This window comes from Haplochromis burtoni, unplaced genomic scaffold (genome assembly GCF_018398535.1).
Source record: "Haplochromis burtoni strain Fernald_Lab_line unplaced genomic scaffold, NCSU_Asbu1 Contig_342, whole genome shotgun sequence".
Classification (NCBI taxonomy): Eukaryota; Metazoa; Chordata; class Actinopteri; order Cichliformes; family Cichlidae; genus Haplochromis; species Haplochromis burtoni.
Genome location: NW_024582703.1, coordinates 66335 through 92234, shown reverse-complemented (window position 1 = coordinate 92234; position 25900 = coordinate 66335). Strand labels below are relative to the sequence as shown.

The window sequence follows — 25900 nt, the reverse complement described above, 5'->3', positions numbered from 1 at the left end:
GGCCAAATCTTATGCAAGTCTTTTATAAGTTTTTCTATTTTTTTTCCATATGGGAAGATCCAGAGTGTGTCCGTGCTCATGTATTGTGTGTGAGACGTTTTTCAGCTGCAAGAAAACACAGACGCTGTAAGAAAAGTAAAGGAGTCTGTGGATGCTAATACGGAAGCTATTAAATCTGTGGTGGAAGATGTGAAACGTATTAAAACGCAGATGGCGACGCTGAAAAAAGAGAACGAGGCTCTTCGTGAAATGTGTCTGGAGCATGCTAGATACAAACGGAGATGGTCTTTGCTGCTAACTGGCGTTCCTGAAAAGGAGGGGGAAAGCATGAGAGAAGAAATAATCAGAATTCTGACCAAGATCATTTCTGCAAACGCCGAGCAGCTATACAACACAGTGGATACAGTGCACCGGCTGGGTCAGAAGGGACGAGTTGGTGACAAACTCAGGCTGATTGTCATACAGTTTGCCATGAGAACTGTTCGAGACCTAGTGTGGAAGATGTCCAAGGAGGCGAAGTTCTGCAAGGAGATGAAGATTCGGTTTAGAGAGGACTTTTGTAAGGAAGACAGAGAAGCCCGCAAACGTCTGTGGCCGAGGGTGGAGGAGGCAAGGAGCAGAGGGCTCAAAGCTTTCCTGGAGGACGGATATGTTGTCATCGATGGTCGTCAAATCAAAGAATGAAAGAACTTTATAACGACCTAGATAAGAAGGTATAACTGTTCAACTAAATTTAAGCCGGTAACTTGCTCAATGGTCCTTAACTTTCACTGGGTTTATTAGTTAATAGGAGGTAAAACGTTCCATTGCCCTACTCTAGTTATTACAGCACTTTCAAGCTATATTCAATGGTTCTTTCAATATTTTCTTTAAATGTTCGAGGTTTAAGAAGTAAAATAAAGCATAAAGCGATTTTTCTTTTTTGTAAGGAAGAGCCTAACACAAATTGTTTTTTATTTCAAGAGACACACAGTAGTAAAGATGATCATATAATTCGGAGAAAGCAGTGGGGAAGCGGTGATATTTATTTATCTCATGGTACCTCTCATTCAGCAGGAGTGGCTATTTTTCTACATCGTTTTAATGGAAGAGTTATTGATCATAAAGGTGATGAGGAAGGTCATTGGTTAATGGTTAACATAGAGTTGGATGATACTAAGTACATTTTAGTAAATGTTTATAGGTTCAACAATAGAGCTAAAAACCGGAAATTAATTTCTGATTTGGAAAAAATGATAGAAAAATGGAAGATCATTTATTCAATTGAAAAAGTCGTTGTCAATCTCCCCAGGTAATAGATTATCAGAACCGAAGAATTCTCAAACTAGACAAACAAAAAAAAACTATAATGAAGTTACAAATTAATAATACCCTGACTGAAGACCAACAGACTATAAACAACTATATTACAGAGTTCTTTTCAGCCCTCTACACTACAAATTATTCCAGTTCGGAGACTAATTCTTTTCTTTAGCTCTATCCATGGAAAAATTCCTCAAATTGACACACACTTTAAAAATCTCAATGAGTCTGAAATCACTTTAACTGAATTGGATACTGCTGTTTCCCAAATGGCGAGTGGTAAATCTCCAGGTCCCGACAGAATCACGATTGAATTTTACAGATATTTCTGGAGTGACATTAAAGATCTATTACTAGAGGTGTTTAATGAATGTTAAATAATCAGATGCTATCTCCAACTGAAATGAGGAATAATTTCTTTACTTCCTAAACCAAACAAGGACTCTATCCTTTTAGATAACTGGAGACCTATCACACTTCTTTGCTGTGATTACAAATTGTTAGCTCATGTCTATGCCAACAGATTAAAAACAGGAATAACTCAAATAATAGATGAGACACAGTCAGCCTTTATAAAAGGACGCATATCCATCATCATACCCGTTTAGTATTAGATATGTTGGATTACAATCATTTAATTCCTCATGATAGCCTTATTTTATTTCTTGATTTCTTTAAAGCTTTTGATTCTTTGGAGCATAATTTTTTATTTAAAGCTCTGGAGGCTGTGGGTTTTGGTCCCAGATTTGTTAGTGTAGTGAAAATGTTGTACAGAGATATAACAAGTAGTATTGCACTCAATCAAGGGTTTTCTAATAGTTTTAAAATTAATCGTGGCATTCGGCAGGGATGCCCTATTAGCCCGTTATTGTTTATTGTTGCAGCAGAAATGCTTGCCATTTATATCAAACTCTCTTCAGATCTGGAAGGCATAAACATTCTTGATAAAGAATTTAAAATTAGTCAATTTGCTGATGACACTGCCTTATTTCTGAGGAATGTAAATATGGTCTCTACTGCAATTAATAAAATCCTTTCATTCTCAAAAGCATCCGGCTTAACACTAAACCTTAAAAAATGTGAAATCTTAGCTGTACACAGCTGTAATCAAAGTACTATTAACAATATTCCAGTAAAAGAGGAAGTAAAATACTTTGGTTTAATAATCAGTAAAAATACTAATGATCGAGAGAATAATAACATAACTCCTAGATTAAATGTAGTTAAAAAAATATTCAATCATTGGTTAACACGTGATTTATATTAAGTCGTATCTTACTGTCTAAAGCAAGACTCATATACCCCTGTTATTCAATTTTTACATCTCCTAAAATGGTTAAGCTGTCCAATTCTATTATATTCAGCTTTATCTGGAAGAATAAAACACATTATATATGCAAATCACAATTAGTTAAAGACTATGAAAATGGGGGCTTGAAAGCTTTAGACTTTGGGTCCATTATTGCTGCATTCAGGCTCAGATGGATAAAAGACTGCATTTCCTATCCTCAATCTATGTGGTACCATATTCCAAACAAACTCTTTAATAAGGTCGGGGGGTTAGATTTTCTGCTCAGATGTGATTATGAAATATCTAAGATTCCTCTTAAGTTGTCTAGTTTCTATAAGCAAACTTTGAATTTTGGGAAACTAATTTTCACCCACAATTTTTCACCTCACAATTCTGTGTTGTGGAATAATAGGGTTATAGTCATCAATAAGAAGTCCTTATTTAAATCAGACTGGTGTGATAGCGGTGTATGTTTTGTTGTTGATCTGCTTGATAAAAATGGAAACTTGCTATCTTATGAAGAATTTATTGATAAGTATAAAATAGACATTTCATTTAATAATTATAATAAGGTTTGTAAAGCACTACCCACACCGTTGATAAATCTTATCGTAAATACTTTAAAGTATTCGCTAATAAGAACATGCTTACCTTCACTGACGATAGGTAATACCTCAATAAAGGACAAACAATTTAATAATAAGTTAATCTCTAATACCTTTAAGCAAATGGTATTCTGCAACTACAATGTCAATGTCAGACATGACCTTGATAGCATGTTGAAAGAAAAGTCATTGTCTTTTTACCTAAAATACCCACTTGCGCCTAAAATGAAAGAAACACACTTCAGAATCATATCCGGCATTTATCCAGTTGGAGAATACACTGTTGGGTTTCACTCAGAATTTCCAATATACCTTCCTTCACATCTAAGGATATTCTTTACTTTATGGACAATCTGGATTCTGAAATCTCAGATGTTGTCAATTTTGTAATAGTACTATGTACGTTTTTTAGTCATTTATGTAAGTGGAAGAATGCCTCTACTATGTTTACTGTCTCCTTGAATTACTTCTGTCAACATTTTAAGTGACTTAAGCTTATTTCAAATATGAACAAAAAAACTGCTGTACTATACTGTAAAATCACAAAATACTTGCTATTCTAATTTTCCTGCCTATGTCAAAAGGTCTATGTTCCTTATTACTCGACCCTAGAAACTTTTATTTTCTCCCTGTAAAGTTATGATGACTTGCTTCACCATCTTTATAATGTAAATTGTTACAAATCTGGTCTGTTTCCTTGACTTGTTTTGTATATGAAAATTTCTTTCATTAAAAAAAAAAGAAAAAAAAGTGAACAGTAGGTTATGGCCCAGCCCTTGGAGCCATCAAGCTGAAGAAGGTTTCCTCTACGGCTTGGTTATCCTATGGATGGGCACCAGCAGGCCAAGCAACAAGTACATGAAACAGCAGCTGATGCAAAATCTTGGATGGTATTTTTTTCAGTTTTTCTGTCCCATAGTACAGGTTTAGTGCTGCTGGAGGTTTTTAGCACCACAGTCAGTGAACTCCACACCTAGTGCACAGGCTCACACACAGCAAACATATTTCTGTGAGGTGATAGTATTTAAATGACAAACTACTGATTTTCCACTCCCCCACTCTGCCCACAGGGAGCTTTCCCACTGCTTGTCATCAATCATCAGACTCAGAGGGCCACTAATGTGTCCGCTGCAATAGACAAGAGTCTGCACCCTCTCAGAGTCTCTAAAATCTGATTCTAGCACGATTAAACAACACAGTCGAAGGAGACGTTTCACCTGGTAAAATTAGTCACCTGGGTTTTGTCCTACTTTTCTCTGGACTACCTATAAAACATCAACATTACATCTAGTTGACTTATTTTTTAAGGTCTAATACCAGCACAAAATGGTGTTTTTAGAGAGAAACACTTTAGAAAACTAAACTGAAAGCTGGAAATGTACTTTTCACTATTCATCAGAGACTTTCTGCATCTGACAGATTAGAAAATATATCCACAACTCAGAATTCCAAAGAGGAATACCATCCTTTACACTAATAATTCCATTAAAGTGATGTCAGTGTGTCAAGGTGTGATATGAAATAAAACATCCCTTTAGTAAAATGAAAGGATTAGACTAATAAACGTTTGTAAAACTGGGACAAGAGTGTGTATTTTGTATTTTTTTTTATAGGAAATACTCTAAAACACATGCTTTAACATTTAATATTCACATTGTACACAAATGTTGTGTTATAGAGTTTATATTTCCGATATTCTAAAGTGTGCCTCAATGCGACATGCGCATACACGTGCAGGACCCGGCTGCAAAATGACATCCGGCATAATGTTGTTCTGCGATTTGACCATCTGTGGATATGAATACGACAAATTATTAAGCCGCTTTCGTCGCATCTTCTTTCTGTTTTTAAGGCTTTCATAATATTGAAAGTGAAAAAGACCGGCAAGCCCGGAAGTGGACGGTCTCGTTTTAGTCTTATTTAATAATATCCAAAAGCTGTTATGCCACAAATTGCGTCCTTCCACCATTCGGCATGTCTTTGGTATCTCAGGGATGAGTTCCCTAAGTTTCATGTTTATGCCACTCGGGCCAACGTGCGCAAACGAGTATATTATAAACCCAATTTGCTGTCTGAAAACAGCGTTTCAAAATGTCTGCCTGGCAGAATCGTCAAGGCCAAACGCCGAGGTCATGGTGAGTGATCGACCGTTATTTGTACTCCATTTTTCTTAATCTGCTCAGACTACATACCACACTCCATCACTAATTATGTAAATTTTTATGTCTGGTGTTATTAGTAAATTACTCACTTGGCAGGATTGTATTATATGTTAATAATAATAAGACATCAGGGCAGGTTTTGAGTTCTTGGGTAACATTTTGCCATGTAGTAGTAATAATAATATTAATATGTGTATGAAATGAAGTTAACGGTGTTCAAAGAAGGGTTGGTTGTAGAAGCTCCGCCTGTATTTGTTCGTTAGGTCAGCTAACTAGGTCAGCGATCAGGCTAGGCTGTTGCCAAAGAGTGTTTTCTAACTACAAGTCGACCCAGAGTTTTCCAATCTGGTTTTGAACTTGTTCACTTGAAAGAGGCGATGTTGAAAACATCAGACCAATTTCAAACATGGACAAATATACTGGCATATTGGAAAGATGGGACAAGATTAAACCCCCAGTACAGACTAAAAGCGCTGACAGATTTCTGTCATTTATTCCAGCAGCTTTTCTTTATCGTGTAGAAAAACTGAGACATGTATTGAGCTGAAGATATCGCACGGATTAAATATGCAGTTTACATCTTTACACTTACAGGGGAATTTTCCTGGTCCATATGTAGGACACCGTGTAAAATGAGTTTGACATCTGTTGTAATAGTTTCTTGTACTCAAATGGCTTCCAGCAAGTCTCAATCTACTAGAGGACATTTGGGATGAGAATAAGAGATTTGCATGGTTGATGTGCAGCTGACAAATTTGAAGCAATGACATGATGACAAATCTTAGATGTTTCCTGCACCTTGGTAAAACTATGCTGCAAAAAATTTAGAGTTCTGGAAGTTCTGAAGGCAATAGGGGGGGTCCATCCTGGTACCAAGTTGTACCTAATAAAGTGGCTGGTCAGTGCATATCTTGTGTCATAATGATGAGGCTTGTTATCAACGTGGGCTCAGTGCAGAGAGATATTGAGCTAAGACTGTGCAAACAGTGATAATCCCATGTCTCAACAGTCTGAGACCAAACAGTGGGGTTTATCAGAGATGGAGTGGCCACCTGTTTGTTTAGCTAAATAGAACATAGGATTTCATGCTGGAAATTTTCAATTCAACTCAATTTTATTTACACAGCACCAAATCACAACAACAACAGTCGCCTCAAGGCGCTTTATATTGTAAGGTAGACCCTACAATAATACATACAGAGAAAACCCAACAATCATATGACCCCCTATGAGCAAGCACTTTGGCGACAGTGGGAAGGAAAAACTCCCTTTTAACAGGAAGAAACCTCCGGCAGAACCAGGCTCAGGGAGGGGCGGGGCCATCTGCTGTGACTGGTTGGGGTGAGAGAAGGAAGACAGGATAAAGACATGCTGTGCAAATCAAAGAGGGCTTGGTCGATTTGAATGGATCAATATGTTTATTTAGATGTCACTTATCCAATCTAACAAACAATGTCAAGTCGACTGTCCACTAAGTGGTAGGCCATGCAGATGCTAAGGTGTGTAGTGATGGATGTGTACTGGAGGTTCTTACTGTGGACGTTTCAGTTACCTCAGCTCATTCTGCCTTTAAATTCCTAAAATACACAAACACATTTGTACAGTCATTTCGCATGTAAATCAACTGGGTCCAGTTCTCTTGAATGGTGAATGGGAACACGTGATGTCTGCATGGTACCTGATACCTGGTGCCTTTTAGAGAGCAGAGCTGTTATGGCATCACCATGTGTAGCATTTCCTGTGCTTGTGGGCATCCTTGTTTTTTCATGTGGTATAAGGCGTGTGCTGCCACCATCACCTCCATAAGAGTTGCAGCTGGTGGTACATGTGCTGCCTACATTACCTGTGGTACCAGAAAAAGAGGAAAAGTCAAACTGCATCATACGTTTAGTTTTTATGCAATCTGAACATAGAAATAAAAATTCCAAATATTATCAATGTAATCTTGGTTGTAGTTTCATATGGTTTTGTCATTTTTCTACATTAAGCTGTTCTGTCTTCAGTATCTGGTATCTGTTTGTCAAGCTCAGGGATTTCAATCCAAGCCTCTGACATTATTTTGACTCAGTATGCTCACACTGCTGCATCACACAGTCAAGAGCCTGGAATTTGACCTGTTTTATGATGAATTTATTAATCTGGTGCAAGATAATGGTAAACTCCTCATATGTACCGATATCTGAGCCCCAGTAAGACGGCAGCTAGGTGCTTTGATTTAGCTGGGACTATGCGATATCTGCAGATGGGTGAGGGTACCTGACACCTCTCTTTCAGAAGAAATGTCCGTTGACACGACTCATATTAAACAGACTTTTTAATTGGTTTTGGAACATTTTTATTATGACCTTGTTAAGCCTTGCTGACTTTTCTCACTCTCTTCCTGTTGGTTGTTGCATTTCAGTTCACACATTTAGCAAATCTCCTGGACTGGGATTACAGCTTGCTAGGGATTTAGGATTTCTGCCTGCCCAACACATGTTGCACAGTTACCTTTGTGAGTTGTGCTTTCATGTCTGTTCTGCTGTCCATTGCTGCATTCTCTGTCTTTCATGAGAAGCCAGCCGTTTTGGCTGAGTGTATCCTGGGGACTAAGGAAACAACGACACGGCACCAAAGCTGCATCTTTTTGCTCTGAAATGGAACAATATTGAGATGGTTTTGAGATGAGCAGGTTTGCTGATGCAATAACATTTGAAGATTATTGATAAACTGTTTTAAGTGTTCAGAGAGTGATTTTTTTTTTTTTTTTTTTTTACGTGTGCTTTTTTCTTTGCATCTGTTTTGAAGCTAAACATGAAAGCAGCCCCTGATATTACTGATAATAATCCTTTTGTTTTTGTGGTTAGTGGAGTTGGATGGTTTACCCGTAAAGAACGTTCACTTTAAAGAAGTTGTGACTTCCTTTTTTTGCAAACTTAATTTACCCAAAGATTATCCACATTGATTCAGATTAACTGTCTGTGGGAACATTTCTGCAACTTCGAGGCAGCATCAAAACCAATCTCTGTTATAAGTGAGCAAATCCGAGATGAACAGCATCTTCAGCGTCAGCCCGCTGTCTTCAGCCCTCGTGTGTACCACCGCTGCTGCAGCGACTGGGGACAAGCCTGGGCTTTTGGCTAAAGGGGCTTTTATCACAGAAGAGGACAAAAACAAAGATGTTGTTCCCAATAACAGCCAGCAGCAGGTCTTTCTGACACATGTGGTGGAGGAATTCTTCTGGATAGGCAGCAGCATTGTGGCCTTTTCCAAGTGGAGACTGGGCTACATGGGTAAGCTTAATCACATGTATGTTGCACAGAGGTAGTGTTTCCACAGCTGAGTGGGTTGGGTCTGTTTTAATGAACCCAGGCTGATTCTTTTATTGTGGGAAAGTTCAGAGTCGAACTTTGGTGTGGACCAATGACCAGGCTGAAGAAGAGCTTCATCTACAGAATATGTTGTGGAAGCAAACAAGACCAATCACAGAACTGTAGGATTTGGTTAGTGGGTTTGGCAATTCAAAAGCTAAATTAACCACTCTCTCCTACAGTCGTCCTTCATATTCTCATAACCAGTGACCAGTAATGTGCTGTTTATTAACTGCTATAAAATGCATCTTAAACTTTGTACCAACAGGAAGTTTAAACTGTAGAGTGGAAATAACCCCAACTCTAACAACAGATGATGCTGCAGCAACATTCTTTATAAGAAAACTGGTTCCCAATATTTAACATGTAGGTGCTGTTCAAACGAGATCCCTTTGCTAATTATAGGTTTACTGTAGTCTCTAATTCACTGACACAGTGACTTTGTCAGTCTTCATTATGTCTGTTGCCTCAGTTGGCCCATCTACAGATGGTTCGCTCTGGGCTTAACCCAGTGACCTGACTGAGGAGAATAGCCAAGTCCATCTCCTCGGCCCACATTCCCACATTGTGACTGTTGCAGCAGGTCAGTGGCCACATTCAGGTCATCCTGCCACGTCACTGAGATCCAGGCCTCAACTTTACTTCCATTGCCACCTGTTGTCTGGTTACTGATTTAACTTATTTAACACAGCTGCTAAGCTGTGTTAAATAAGTGATTTTCACAAGGACCACTAATGCCTGTTCAGTTCAGTTTTATTTATATAGCAGCAAACTGCAACAACAGTGGCCTCAAGCTGCTTTATATTATAAGATAAAGACAAAACCCCCAACAAGCATATGACCCCCTATGAGCAACCACTTGGTGACAATTGGAAGGAAAAACTCCCTTTTAACAGGAAGAAACCTCCGGCAGAACCAGGCTCAGGGAGGGGCGGGGCCATCTGCTGCGACTGGTTGGGGATGAGGCAAGGATGGCAGGACAGCAAACACGCTGTGGAAGAGAGACGGAGATTAACAGCACCTCCATGGCTGTTGTGTGGTTTTACTGATGCACATATTGGAATGCCACCCGAGTTTCTTCTGTATCCCACTGTTCAGGCTGCAGGACAGCAGGGACAAGCAGGTCCCCTCTCCAGATTAAGTCCATGTTGGTCAAACTCCCGACTGGACAGCCATTTGTTTTTGCTTCTCATAAGCTAAAATTTAATTAAAGTAAAATGCCTGCAAAAAGATGCAGTTTTTAACAATTGTATGTTTAATTAACAATATATGTGAACATTACATAAAGATAAAAACTTAATAAAGATAATAAAATTAAACCAAAAATAATGGCTGATCTACACGATCTCACCGGGTGTCACCATAACGTAAAACAATATAAAATGTGGACCAAGGAAGGAAGGAAAAAAAGCTGCTGTGTTTGCTTTTTCTATTTATTCTTCATAATGGTAACATTTGTGCATTTAAAGTGTTAATAATCTTCAGCTGAGATTGCTGTTGTTTTTTTTTTTTTTTTTTAAAGGTAATCAGGTAAAACGATTATTGTGCTGCATCTCAGTGATGCTCTTTTTCTTTTCACCATTATAGCTGGATAAAGAAAAGTTCTCTTCTTAGGACTTCTGTAGTGTCGTTAATCACACATTCAGAGTCTGAGCCTGTTTTTTTTTTTTTTTTTTTTTTTTATCCATTTGAAATTCCAGCACTTTAAGTGTGAGGTTGTAACCATGGCAACAAGCCCAGACACCCAGTGGTGTCGACTGTACAGCTTTTCTGTGTGACTCATGCTCTAGTTTTGTGTCTAAAAGCTGTTGTTCATGTTTAGGATGCGATTGTCGTGGTTCTGAGCAGGATCAGGCAGCTCTGTAAACATGTCGTTACTGTTAGAGTAGTTACATGTTGAGCTGTAGTTGAGGGCAGATCAGTAACACCACCTTGTTGGAGTGAGAAAACAACAGAGCGGAGCATAAAGGGCATTTTTAATAATGATGGTGTTTTTGATCAGCTGATAATGGGATTGATAACGTGCCAGGATCAGTGGCAGGATCATTTTCTCAAATTCTAATGGACCATTGTCCATCTGCATACAGAATGATAGACGAGTGGGGTTGAGTTTTTCAACTGCACGAAGAAAACCTCGATTTCTACTGGTGTGAAAGCACTGAGCTCTTTGTGGTATTTTGAGTTTTAATGCATAAAAACAACTAACAAGAACAGCTGTGTACCTTCATGTAGGCACAGTTTCCCTGTCATCTGATCTGTGGACTTACTGGAGCTTAGACTCCAATTGTGAACAGTTCAAACTGAGCCAACAGACTGATGCTGTGTTGATTACAGCAGCTTGTGTTACCCGGGCTCAGTCAGCCTCCCACAGGCTGTGTTACCAACAGACAGATGTATTCCTTCACCTCTGTCCTGTGAGGTCTCTGTTATTATTTTCTTACATGATTTGAGGATTTATTGGTGTTATGCTACATTTGTACATTATTTAAATCAACCATAAATTCAAACTGGTTGATTCATGATTTTACTAGCAGGCTGTAGCCACGGGCTACAGTGTTGAAAAGTAACATTTAATTTGGAAACCTGTAACTTTCCAAGCTATGCTACTTGTCTGTGAGCACTCTTTAGCTAACTACACCAGGAAGAAATTTGAAATACTAAACTTCCCAAGGGATTTTCCAAACTTGGCCAGCTACAGGATGTCAGCAAACATATTGTTCTTTTAGCTGACCTGCAGGGGAGGGTGAGCAGAGCATGCTTTCCTTTGCTGCGCCCTCATATGTGATTTAATTGTGTTTAAGCCAACCATAAAGCTGAGTGTGTTCCATCTTGAAATGGGTCTCTTTGAAAACAGTTTGATTAGATGTGTTGAAATGAAACATGCTCACAAAATGGACAGTCTGCTTGCTCTTCACTTTATAGACATCCTGACAGTTTCCCTCTAAAATCAGTGAAGAGCTGACTGTAGAACTCTCGATGTATGCAGCGATGACTGCTAGAGTGGATTTATTTCAGACTTGACAAAGGGTTGAAGATGAGGCTTTCGATGGGTTTCAAGGCATTGTTTTCAGCAGTGTGACAGTCTGCCGTGAGAGTCTGGATGCTGTGACAACAGATCATTTCATGGATAACTGCCCTCTGTTTGGCTAGAAGAGTGAAGATCCCCAGCTCTGTTACAGCTACTAGGCACTAAGAAATTTGTACTGGAGTTTGGCTGCCTTTAGTCACTTATACCCAATTTATGCTTGGTCGATGCAGCCCACAACTGCTGTGATTGGCAGGTTCAGCACCTGGATTTTATATTTCTCTACCAGCTGCCATTGCATATGAAACTTTGTGACACGGCCACACGACAATTAACATGTAATGCATGTTATGTCCTAAGCTTTCCAAAGGTTCTCTACAGAAGTCTAAGATGGGCATTATAAGAATGGACTAAAATATGACCTACCTTATATGATTTTATCCTGCTGTGATGCCTCAAGCTCATGAAAGCGCAGTGCACACATTCAGGCCAACTCAGAGCCATAAAACATTATTTTAAAATTTCAACAACATGCAAAATGTGTACACTTTCTTTGAGTAGTTAACGTTGTCCTGAAACACTATATGCACATGCTTTGATTTGCTGTAACATTTCTTTAATTCATGCATTCATCCCAAATCTGTGACGTCTGCTCAATATGTTGCAATATGTCATAGGGGGAAAGAAAAAACACATCACAGCATACTGCAGCATACTGCTGCAGCATACCAGCGGGCTTACACACAGCACACATAGCACACAACTGTGCTAGTGTTACTGTAAGTACTACTGTAAGGGTTTTATGTAGCTCTGCCATGTGGAGTACAGTAAAAATCTCACAGCTTGATTATGTTACGGGAACAATTTGCTAGCTTGATATGGCTCGAGTCAGGTGGGTTTTTTTGTTTTTTTTGAACAATTGAAAATATTTTACACTTGACACTTAGACTTATTGACAACACAGTAGGGCTGCTCAATTAATCGAATTTTAATCACGATTACGATCTGGGCTTTCAACAATCATTAAAAATGACTGAGCCGATTATTAGCCCCTCCCTCATTTATCCGCGACACCTTAAAGGCCGGTCCGTGAAAATATTGTCGGGCATAAACCTGTCCGTGGCGCAAAAAAGGTTGGAGACCGCTGATTAAGAGGACCCGAGGAAAGCTCGGAAAGCTAAGCAGAAGTTATTTGGAGAGTGACTGCCGTTGGTTGAAAAGAGAGTTAAAAAACAAACAAAACGTCAGTGGTGTTGCACACTATTTTATATTATTTTTTTAAAGTCATTGTTAACCCTTTAAAGCCGGTCAGAGCAGCACGCTCCGTTTTGCGTAACTATTTTTAAATCCCTGTAGAATCTGAACCGTGTAAGCTAGCGCAATAATTTGTTTTGCATATGAAACCGGAGGAGTTGTACTTACATCTGATGCCATCAGCTTGTCCTCGGTCACGGTTTCGTTCCACATATAGCTTTGCAAAAATTGCATAAAAAGCGCTTGCAGGAACAAAAACATAATATTCCAGAAACACGCTTTGCCGTTCCTATCAGCTGTTCGTAACACTTCCCACAGTGAAATGATGCACATGCTGTTTTCTTTGCAAATTTGCATCATAGGATTGTTTTTTGTTTTTCCTGCAGTATATAAAAATTGCTGTATCTCCAAAATAAAACTATGAAGACACCCAAAATAAATTTCCTGTTGTTGTAAACTATTTTTTGCAACTTTTTTGTATTTAAAGTTTTGAGGGATAAACCTCTTAAATTTCTCCAAGTAGAAATATATGTAAACAAAACAAAAGCGATTTTCAATTTTTTTTGTAGTTTATTGCACTTTTTTGCAATTTATGTAATTACTATGGACTTAATGCATACATATTATTAGGGCTGCTCGATTATGGCAAAAATGATAATCACGATTATTTTCACTGAAATTGAGATCACGATTATTTGACGATATTTATTTAACCCTTTAAGACCTACTATAGAACCAAGTCCACCAGAGCTTATATTATTTTTTTTACATGTTGTAGTGCCATTTGTGGGAGTATTTCAAGTTGCTATACATCAATACAACTGTTATAGCCCATATTTTAATAATATGTATGCATTAAGTCCATAGTAATTACATATTACAATTACAATTACTGTAAAACTTAATGCATACATATTATTAAAATATGGGCTATAACAGTTGTATTGATGTATAGCAACTTGAAATGCTCCCACAAATGGCACTACAACATGTAAAAAAAATAATATAAGCTCTGGTGGACTTGGTTCTATGGTAGGTCTTAAAGGGTTAAATAAATATCGTCAAATAATCGTGATTATCATTTTTGCCATAATCGAGCAGCCCTACAACACAGCATTAGAATGACTTGACTGTTACTGTAAAACAGACATTCAAAATTTGTATCTAAATTGTAACAAAAATCTTTCATCAGAAAAACAGAAATCAATGCTGTTTCTGGTGTACGGTGTGAAAAATGTGTGAGTGGTGCAGCTCAATAGGCATGCTGTGATGAAGCATTGGTCTGTGGGCATTGTTGTGGCTTCACTATTGATTCTTCAAAAAAATAAAACTTGTGTTCGCTTAAAGCCAAGAGGCCGCTCACTTCTTCTCTGCCACACAAGATTATCCAGTGCATTAGTTTCCATGATCACAGCGAGTCGTCTGTACGACTATCTGCATATTTTTGGTGAGAATTTATAGCACGAACACTTTTAAGGACAGATTCCCACTTTCTTAATAAAAACAGTTTGCCTGCCTCACATTACCTTAAATGCAGCATTACTAATGCAACAGGCATGTTAGGTGTCCTAACATGGTGTGGATGTGTGAATGCGGATGTGGCCTAGTTTCCTGCATGCTGCTGTGAAAACAGTGGATGCTACAGAAAAATGAAACTGATGTGGTCAGGCGGGGTGTAACCACGGCACAGGGACATGTGGTTCCCACACCATCTAGTGTGGCTCTACTGTGATTACCACACCATTCACTTGCTTTGGAGGGAACAATTGCTTTGCTTTACAATTCTGATGGATTTTGATGAACTACACATATATATTCATGTGCACATACATACTTCTTGAATGAAAACATGCACTGTATGTACATTTCTGTTTCATGCTTTCCTGTGAATTTCAGTGCACATTCCAGCAGTTTCCCTTTTGACAATATTCCGTGTTTTCGTCTGTCTGTTTTGTTTTGTGTTTTCTTTCCTGCAGTGGAGAAATGCATGAGCTCCATGCAGATGGGGACCCAGATGTTGAAGCTCCGCGGCAGCTCCAAGGGACTCGTGCGGTTCTTCTATTTGGACGAACACAAGTCCTGCATCCGCTGGAGGCCGTCACGCAAGAATGAAAAGGCCAAGAGTGAGTGTTGTCTTCTTAAAGGCACAGTAAGAAAGCTGTGTGTCGCTACTGTGGGACTTCAAATATACACTGATCAAGCGTAACATTATGATCACTGACAGGTAAGGTGAATAACACTGATCATCTTTTCATCACGGCACCAGCAAGAAACTGAATAAATTACCCAAGTTCATGTTAGAAGCAGGAAAAATGGGGAGGCATAAGGATTTGGATGAGTTTGGCACAAGCTAAATAGTGATGGCTAGATGACAGGGTGTGAACATCTCTGAAGCTGTTGTGGGGTATTCACATTCTGCCATTGTCAGTATCAAAAATGGTCCAATAGAGCAACCATAGTTGACAGAGTCATGGGTGGCCAAGGCTCACTGCTGGTTCTGATAGAAAGCTGTCAGAATACACAGTCCATCGTGGTTTGCATAGCTGCAGACAGGAAACGCCTGCAATGGGCATGTGATTATCAGGACTTGACTTAACGTCATGTGTGTATTACCTGGGAACACATGGGACCAGGAAGTATTACAGTAAAGAGGGCGTACATCGTGATGCTTTGGGCAATGTTCTGCTGGGGAACCTTGGGTTGTGCCGTCCACGTTCTCAGAATGGTTTGAGGAGAACAACGAGAAGTTCAAGGTGCTGACTTGGCCTTCAAATCAAATTCCATCATCTCAGTCCAGCTGAGCATCTGTAGGATGTCCTGAGCAATCTGTGGAGGCCCACAAAGGTGTGTTTGAGCACACCTTTAGGGGTGTAGTGACAGCAAACTATGGACCAACATAATATTGGCAGGTGGCCTTAATGTTGTGCCTGAAGCTACCGGAACCATATTTTTAGTGAGAGGTGAGGCTTTATTGAAATTTCAGAGCTATTTCTACATGTTGTCCTTGCAAAGATATCTCAGCTCGATCGTCCTGAGTGTGAGCTACATCTTCAGTGAAGGATACAACATAAGGCCGGGCAATACAGACAAAGAATTATATTCTGAAAGATCATATATTTATAGTCTGAGTGGCAGCGTACAGTCTTTTATACAATACCAGCACTTTGACCAAATGTAACTTTAAGCAAATATGTTAAAAGAATATATGAGAAGATTTATTCCTGCATGTCATTCTGAAAGCTGAACACAGACCGGCTTAGTAGTAGCAACAATATTGCTAGCACAATAGACACAAACTAAGTTGAAAGAAGAAATAAGAACTGATTTCAGGTGGATAACAAAAGAGACCTAAGGATAAGCAGATCAATGTAACTGGAGGAGGCCCAAATTAGCAGCAATGCCAGAGTTTATAGAAAATACAGAAAAGTGGATGTCAACAGCACAATCAATGAGTATTAAGTATAAAAAAGTGAATAAGATTCATAATATTATTTCTTAGCTAAGTCTGAAGTAAACAAGGAGGAAGATATTACATGCTAAACAGCTGAAAGCTAAAACAGAGTAGCTGGTCATTGCAGAATCCAGTGCAAGGATAAAGTGTTTGAAGAGTATAAAGCATTCAAATGGCCTCAGATTGAGTCAGCAGCTTGTAAAGCATTGACTACTTATGCTTGAGAAGTGCACAGTCCCCTCAGTAAAGATTCTATATAAGTTACATGAAAAGTGGAGAATGACAGCCTTTGAGACTGAAGACTAAGGAGGAGGATGGGCAAGCTTTGCAAAGCTGGTCGAACAGCATAATGGATCGGCCCATTAAAAAGCTTTGGCTGTTAATAAGAAGCCAGTTATGGACTATTGTTCCATATGTTTCTTTTAATTTTTGGCACAATAGTATTGTCATGTGCTTCTGAGACCTTTTGGTAATTGTTTTGCTTCCTCCATGACCAGTTGGGGTCAGAAAGGTACGAGTCACAATAGTAATATATGAGGTTACCTTTTATACATGCTCAGCATCTCAGATCTGCTTCAGTTTAACTGCTCAGCTAGAAACAGCAGATCATCTCCAAAGGTCTTTGACAGATTCATGGTTAAGTGCACATTGTTCCCCTGTTTACCTTTCACTGTTTCAGGCTTTAAAGGTCTTATAGGTTTAACTCTTACTCCAATAAATTTCCCCAATGGCCTGAAACACTTCCAATCCAAAAGAAAGCAACAACGACAAAAAAGATTTGAGTGTTTTAGAAAAGAATCAAAGGGGATTTTCAGCAGTAGCTCTCAGTAGAAATGAGGTCTCATAGCAGCTTAGGGACTCGGTTCCCTGTTGCTCTGCCTGCTCCATCCCTGGATTTAATGAGCTTCTTAAGTCAACTTAATTATTCATCAGCTTTAATCTGCCCGCAGAGTGTCCTACACACAAAATAACACACATGCTCCCTTGAAAGTTAAAAACAATTAGAGCTTTATTTATTTATTTATTAGGGTTTTTTTTGGAGGGGGTTGTGGTGGTGGGAGAACATCCTTTCTAAAAAAAACAAAAAAAACAAAAACGTTTTCAAATTAAATAAGGCAGTTTTTCATTGATTCAGCTCGGGTGCAGAGCTCTGCTCTGTGCAGGGCTCGCAAAATCGCTAGCCCGACGTCCCGGGGCTAGCGATTTTTTTCCAGTCGGGCTACCAAAATCTAACTCAGCCCTGCCCGTCGGGCTATCATAGGAAGGAAAATATGTCTATGCTTTTGCTTTCTTTCGCCAATGTAGCTGAGTAATTATGTCATTGGCATCGATGAGCCACTGTCAATATGCGACATATTGAAATCGCTTTTGAATTTGCGCTTGTTTTTTTGCTTTCACTTTCATTTTGCGATCGCGCGAATGGTGTGTAGAGAGCAGCAGCACTGATTGGTGAGTGACGATTAATTGCGCACCATTTCCTCTGACTTCGTCTTATCACTCATTAGCTTACTGTTCAAACGCGACAAGTGAAATCTCTCGCAGCAAGCTTAAACATGTGAGAGGTTGAGTGCGCAAAGAATCGCTGACCGTTATGTGAGTGCGTGTGTAAAAGCAGCAGGATTTACGCTGGTATTTTAGTTCTGCTGAGCCAAATAAGACAGGTCAGGGTGAAGAAGGGGCAGCCAAAGAAAAGCTTACCACAAAACGGAAAAGTTATGACAAATCAGACTATGAGGCAAAAAGAAAGCGCAGCTTTTTTTGGTTTCATGGACAAAAGAATTTCTGTGGCTGGAATATGACGAGCTAAATAACATGATGTTCTGCCAGGTGTGTTGTGAGTTTCATTTGATTTCTGAGTCGACAAGCACCTTTGTTACTGGGACTAGTAGTTTTAAGAAAGACCGCATCAGAACCCATGAGAAATGCAAGAAATGCATTATTGCCCAGTCTGCAATATCTTTCCAGGAACAAACAGCAATTGCAAAAAACATACTAAAAATAAACCAAGCACAACAAGAACTCCTGAAAAAGCTGTTTAGAACAGCGTGCTATATTGCAAAGAGTGAACTACCACTGAAAATTTAGCAGTCTTACAAGTTCATAGAAATTTCTGTTCAATTTGAACCAAGTATTTGAGTTGATGATTGTAATTTTTATACAGTTGTTGTGATTTTTATTTTAACAATTTTTTTTGATTAATTTTTGTTTCCATTACAATATTATACTTTAATGTATAATATTGTAATGGAAACAAAACATTAAAAAATTGCTTTCTTTTTTTATTCGGGCTCCTTAAATTTATTTTGGGCTACCAAAAACTGAAGAATGCCTGCCCGAAGGGCTACCAGAGATTTTGAAATTTTGCGAGCCTTGCTGTGGTCTACAGCAGTGACTTGCCCACAGACACACCCACTGGTTCAGTGTCACATGCTGAAGCCAATCAGCGGACTGTTAGGCTAACAGGAGTAGCAGCAACATGTAAAGTACCACTAACTTTAAGCATCTTCTGTAACTGATTATGGGGATGTGTCATGCTGTATCATACCGTCCTTGTATTCATTTTTACTGAAAAATCAGTCGATTACATGGTGTCAGCGTGTCATTAGCCCAAACATGGCTCAGAGCAAGAGCCACCTGTCAGCCTGTGATGACCAGAGCTACAAGAGATCGGGCCTCCACCAAAGCACAATACTGCTTAAAATATGCCAGGAAGCTGTTCCTGCTGAGAGTAAAAACACCAGACTTGTTTCAACACTAGTGGCATAAACAATTACAAGTGCAGCCACTCAACACTCAGCTGAGGATTGCTGCACTCCATATTACAGGAAGTGCAAATGCTTCATAGAAGTTACTGATGTGGCTGCATGGCAGAAGAGATGGGTTGAAGTAAGTGGTAAAAAAAAAGCCCCACCCCACGTAGAAAAGAGTTTTATTTATGTGATGATACTGTGCAGGCTCCTAACAACGTACGAGGTTAACTTGCTGTTATTTATAAACTAAACATTTAAGCACTCGTGTTGTACTTCACATTTCCAAGGTAAACACTACTAAGGCTACATTTCTGCTTACATTTCCTATACTTACTTTATACTGTGTCACTAAAGTTGCACAATAGTGGACAAAGAAGATGTCATTAGCCCCAATGGATGTTCCCAGCAAAGACGTTTCTCTTGCAAAAAGTGAACAAGCCACACAAATTCAGTGTCTGAGTGGCAAAAACATGAGAATATGCTTACAATTAAGTTAGCAGTTAACCTCAGAACAAACCAGAATTAAGAAAACAAAGAAATGCAGAAGACAAAATTACAGGAGAAGAGAAAATAAGTGGTTCCTTCCATCAGGAAACTGAAGTCATGTGATGCTCTGATGCTCCTATTTCTGCATCAGAGCATCTACTACAGATTGTTGTTGTTTTACGAAGCTGCAGTGTGACGACCTGAGGACAGAGATTCTGTCTGTGATGTGGTCAGAACTAAGCATCATTTGTTTAAAACTTGAATGTTATCAGTAATTAAGTGCCTGTTCTATCAGAGAGCACAGGCACTTAACTGAACTTTATTTGTTTCGGAGTTTAAACCAATCCTGAGCTGTTAAAATGCTGAACTGTAGGTGAAATACAGCCAGCTGTACAAGCGTATAAATGGAAAAGTTGTGACTTGTCCCCCTCCTCCAAGGACCGGACAACTGACGTTATCATCGCCATCATCAGCAACAGACAGTGATTCCAGACGTTCTCCTAATGCTCAACACTCTGAACACAGTTTACGCTTGTGCATAATTTATAAAATTATAGCAATAAGAAGAACTTGAATTTATTATAGTAACTCCCCCTGTGAGGTATGCAAAGAACACTAACAACCAGATGGCAGCATACACAACCCAGCAAGAGTAAGGCTCAAAATAAAGTTAGAAAAACGATACACAAGAACAAATGACTCAACAGCCAGAGTACATCAAATTATTATTATTATTATTATTATTATTATGAATATTATTATTATACCTCATGGTCTGTTTACTCCCATACTGTGTTAAAGTTACCTTATACCGCTAACTCACCGACTTGTTGTGTCCTCCAACAGTTTCCATTGACTCCATCCGGGAGGTGTGTGAGGGTAAGCAGTCTGAGATCTTCCAGCGCTATGCAGAGGGCAGCTTTGATCCAAACTGTTGCTTCAGCCTCTACTATGGAGAACACATGGAGTCCCTGGACCTGGTGTCCACGACTGGTGAGGAGGCACGCACTTGGATCACAGGCCTCAAGTACCTGGTGGCTGGGATCAGTGATGAGGACAGCCTTGCTAAGAGGCAGCGCACCCGTGACCAATATCCTTTTCATTGTACTGTTTACTTTCAGCCTCTTCACCTGTATCGTGTAACTGCATATGTTACATACTGTAGAATTTCAAAACATTAATAGAGGGCAATTTAAAGCATTGACAGGCTGAACTGACCCATTGCACTGACGTTACACTGCTCTGGTTATAAACGATAAATGTGCTGAACTGTTGTGGTGACTTTCCTTAACCAGAGTGTCACCACATGGCTAAAGCAGACCTTCACAGAGGCTGATAAGAATGGCGATGGCAGCTTAAGCATCAGCGAAGTTCTCCAGCTCCTGCACAAACTCAATGTCAACCTGCCCCGACAGAAGGTCAAACAGATGTTCAAGGTACAGAGCAAATTAACCTGAGTGACCTCCAGACTCAGGAGGACCGTACGGGACACAAAGGCATGTGTGGGCACATGGTTTAGTGAGGTGTTTAAAGACCAATAGCACTTTGATTTATCGTAGCACTGTGAATGGAAAACGTGTCTTCTGTCAGCAGCTGCTGAAATCAATCTTTCTCACAGTCAGAGCTACAGTCGTCATGTGCTAACCCTGTGGCTGGGCCTCACCTCCCTCAGTCACTGAACTGGACTCATGAAAAGAAATCTTTACACAAATCTTTACGCAAAATTGCAAAAACAATTTTAAAAATGTGTACAGCCAAACAATAAATACTGATCGTGTACGTACGATTTATTAGTTCAGCTCATAAATCTGATCATTTTACGTTCTGAAAACCGTACAAATGTGTAAAACTACATGCAGCATCTCTCTCGGTCACTTACAAAACCTTAAATATGTGTGGACGAATCGCCTGATACGCACAGTGTCCACCATCTGTTTTGAGACAAATTTAATGCTGCCATCTTCTCACCGATCCACAAATGTAAGATACATTCAATTTCCAGTGTAAAACTGGGACATCTGAGCCTCCACTGCATCTTAGTTTGGGGTTCTACATCTTGGTTTACGCCTGTGGATCATATATAACTCTTTTGAGGCACTTCTCCAAATCTCTTTGTGCTGCTGGTTCCTGTTGGAGCATTTTAATGCAAGTAACTGACAAATAATATGGCTTCCTATGTGGCCCAAGATATCTGATACTGCAATGTGTTCTTTCTTTGCATTTGCACAGTCATCAGACAGGTAGTGTTTTTTGGTCAAAGATGTTGTTAACACTGCTAAGAAAGTTTGGAAACTCTGCATTTCATTGTTTTAAATGGTCACCTGTTTACAATTACTCTGAACTTATCAAGCCCAGCACTGGTGTAGTGGAGCTACTACTACACCAGATCTGTCCTGTGAGTGACGGTCTGTAAAACCCATCTGAGCTTTGGCCTGTGTTTTGTCACAATTTAAAATACAGAGACTCATAGTTCTGCCTGTGGGGAAAATTCAAGTAAAAAATTCTAAATGGACCGTTTATTCCCCACCTATGCTTTCTGGCATTCACAAGTCTAATGCATCGGGGAACAACCTGCATATATTTGGATATTTGGATATTTGGCATGCAGACTGGAGAGGCCAGGGGTCGACCCACCAACCTTGCGATTAGCAGTTGACCTGCTCTACCTCCTGAGCTACAGCCACCCCGAGGGCAGGGTCAAGGTGCAGCTAACAGCTTGAAATTGCTAACAAGCACCACCATCATCTTCTGCTGCACTCATGCCTGCTTTCGCGTCTTCTGATGCAAAAATATTCCACTTGTATCCATATCCAACCTCGATCTCCTTGCACTGGCCAGCTTTATAGGATTAGGTAAATTATTCAATGCATTGGATATGAGGCTGAGAGCTAGGGGGGAGATTATGCTTTTAAATTAAAATGTCCACATTTGATATTATTTGGTACAAATTAATTCCCATGTATAAAGTGAACGGTTGTAGTATTCCTTTAAAGAAAACTCACTCCAGAGGCTGTTGGTTAATTTACTTACAGCAATGCAACAGCATCTACAAGTGGATGTGATCCATGACTTACTAAGCTTGCTAGTGCAAAGGCTAATGCAGCTTGTAAAATGTGTAAAATATGATCCACTGTCAATCCAGGTCAAGAAAGGTGTTGCTAGGTCACATGAGACAGCAGTGTGTGAGTGAGCAGGGAACAGACTGTGACTAATATAGATGTTGGCTAAAGGATTAGTGTGCTGAAGGTTGATTTGGCCCTTTTAGCCGGATTCCTGTCACTAAGTCAAACGATCTATTGACAGTCAGCCATATGGTGCTGCTGGGACACAGATGGCCTCTGGCGTATTGCAGGTGTGTTCTGACACTGATGAGGATTTGTGTGTTAATGATCTCTAAACTCATTCTTTGGTTTAATCTACTTACAATGAAGATAAATAATAGTGTCCTTACCTCTTTCTCAGTGTGTAGCGATACTACATATGATCACATTCCACACGTTAGTGAATATACTTTACCACACCAAGAATGAACAGTAAAAGGCACACAGAGAGAACAGATAAAGCAGTGCAGTCATGTAAATGAGGGTAGACCAGTGCACCACAGACTTCATCATCAAATCTAACCATAAATAACTAAACATTTCCATGGATGTATTAGTAGTATTGTATCAGACAACATTACTTTTCTCTACTTGGGAAACTAGCAAGTGAATTTTCAGTAAAACTTGTTAGAGGGAAAAAGTTGCAGTGAACCACTGTGGAACAGGGCAGGTGGGTGTGCATCCATTTAACTTTTTCCATACGAACACCATGGATGCCCGGGTTACAAATGAATAAGCTCTTGTCCTTAAAGACAGCGTTTGTTTACCCAGTGGGGCAATTTTTCACTACTTTTGATTTTACCTTTAAAAACTATTTAGCTTGCCTTAAATGATATCATTCTTTTCACCACATCCTCACATGTCTAAATTAATAGTTACATATACATACTGTAGAGAACTGATCTAAACCACATAAAAAACAAAAAGCCTGAGTAGGAAATGGTTAGATTCTTCTTATACTGTAAAAACCACAAAGATGTTTATTGAATCATCTTCATAACTTGAAATGCAACTGTAATTTGTAAATTAAAAAACTTCTGCATAAAGTAAGCCTCAAGTCTTTTTTTTTTTTTTTTTTTTTTTTTTTTTTTTTTTTTTTTGGGACAACCATTTAAAAATATTCCTACCGCTAAAATTACAGAACAATTAAGATGCGGCGCAATTTATTTGTGCCACTCCAAAAATAGTTTCTGTCCACCACAAGACAGAGGAACACATCGCAGGGCTGAAACCTGCCGGCCTCACATCTCAAAACTCGTTATCACTTGCTCTCTCACCATTGTCACTCCTAAAACGTTCTTCTCTTCAAGCATTCAGCTGATCTGCTGTGTCCAAAGTCCCACTAGGTAACCAAGCCCAGTAGGACTCCTCCTTCAGTTTGATGGCTCCCTTCTCCCTTCACCTTTTTGGGCTCCTTGTAGCAGCCTCAACAATAGAGGTGCAGAATGTGGTCCATTTGGACTTAATGTCCCCAGCCATTTCAGAATGCTGTTGATGTTTTGCTGGAGGTGGGAGTCGAAGATCTCACGGACCTGGTAAGACAATACCAGCACATTCTCTGTGCTGGTAATAAATGCATGAACTAGTTTTTCAGCGTCACTCTGAGACAGGATATTTCTAATTTTAGAGATGTTGCACAAATTGAAGAAAGCAGTCTTACATATTTGTTTAATATGTGCATTGAAGGACATGTCCTGGTCAAAAATGACTCCAAGGTTCCTTACAGCGTTACTGGAGGCCAAGGTAATGCCATCCAGAGTAAGTTGTTTTTGTTTTTTCTGGATAGCATTACCTACGATTTTTCGGGCTGGGTTTTATCTGAATTTCAAAGCAGAAAATTAGAGGTCATCCAGGTCTTTATGTCTTTAAAACATTCCCACAGTTTAACTAATTGGTTTGTTTTATCCGGTTTCATGGATCAATAACATGAAAACTAACTGTACAGCCAGATATGAGGTTGTGCTGAAAAAAATGATGCCAAAGAAGGTAAACTGTTTTTAAAACTGAAAAATAAATGTGAAGTTAAATTAGTGAAAAACTGCCAATTTCATCCTGGACCCCAAAGGATTAATGGCACCGGAAAAATCCAAAAACATCATTCTCATAAAGCCCTGATGTGTCCTTTGTCCTGTCTTCTTCTTTTCACCCCAACCAGTTGTGGCAGATAGCTGCTCCTCCCCGAGCCTGGTTCTGCTGGAGGTTTCTCGCTGTTTAAAGGGGGAATCTTCTCGTTCCTGCTGTCACCAAGTGATTGCCAGAGGGTTTTCTCTGTATTGCTGTAGGGTCTTAACCTTACAATATAACGGGCAGTGAGCAGTTGTGATTTGACGTTATATAAATAAAATTGAACACACATGGTTTATGTAGCTGAGCCACAGTCAGCAAGCCTGAAAAATACAAGATTCATTGACAACCATACAAAAAGCTGCTGCAACAGGCGTCCCTCGCATGGTACCATCTGATCTAGCCTTGTTGTGTATTTGTTCCAGGAAATGGAGACCTGTATACATTTGTAGTGACAAAGCAGAGCTACATCGTTATTGACACAGGTTGGATGTAACAGCTGGAGGTGTTATTGTACTAAATAAAATGTTAAGAAGCACGGCTCTTCAGCAGGGGATTTGCTCACTGATTAATCACAGTGGAGTCTTGCACATGTGCATGTGGGGTGCAAGCTTTGTAGGAACAAGAAGCGGCTGGACTGATTGGTGAATTAGTGGATATTAGCTGTCGAGTATATTGGTTCATAAATAAGAAATGGGAGTCAGTAAGGCTAGAATGATGATGATGCCTTTAAGCTGCATTTCCCTTACGTGCTGTTTTCACTGTTTACAAAGAACAACACAAATATTATTTAATTTACTGCATCACACGTGACAGACTTACTTTAAATGCTGGACCTAAATTCATTTATTAGACAGATTTTATATAATCCCATAAACTAACTTGTTACAGCAGTACAACAGACTGAAGGAAAGGTGAATTAGAATAAAACCCTACGTAGCCCTGTGTGGGAAAAGTGATTGCCCTTAGTTATAACATAAATGAACTGTGTTGTGTCACATCTTTGGAAAGCCACACCCAGGCCTGGTTACTGTCACACTTGCTCTCAGTTACCCAAAT

General features: G+C 39.4%; 1 protein-coding gene across 10 annotated transcripts in view; it reads left to right on the top strand.

The window, feature by feature from the left end:
• plch2a (phospholipase C, eta 2a) overlaps window positions 1-25900 on the top strand; it is a 163020-nt gene that overhangs the window by 84024 nt on the left and 53096 nt on the right. For 3 of the 10 annotated variants that reach the window (XM_014340221.2, XM_042228679.1, XM_042228680.1), the window contains exons 1-4: window positions 6708-8632; window positions 14966-15112; window positions 20523-20766; window positions 20983-21112. In XM_014340221.2, coding sequence (XP_014195707.2) covers window positions 8389-8632; window positions 14966-15112; window positions 20523-20766; window positions 20983-21112 — 765 coding nt within the window. In that variant the 5' untranslated portion in view covers window positions 6708-8388. Of the gene's footprint in view, window positions 1-4960; window positions 5334-6703; window positions 8633-14965; window positions 15113-20522; window positions 20767-20982; window positions 21113-25900 lie in introns of those variants that run through there. The other 7 variants (XM_042228677.1, XM_042228678.1, XM_042228681.1 and 4 more) reach the window with 4 other exon arrangements.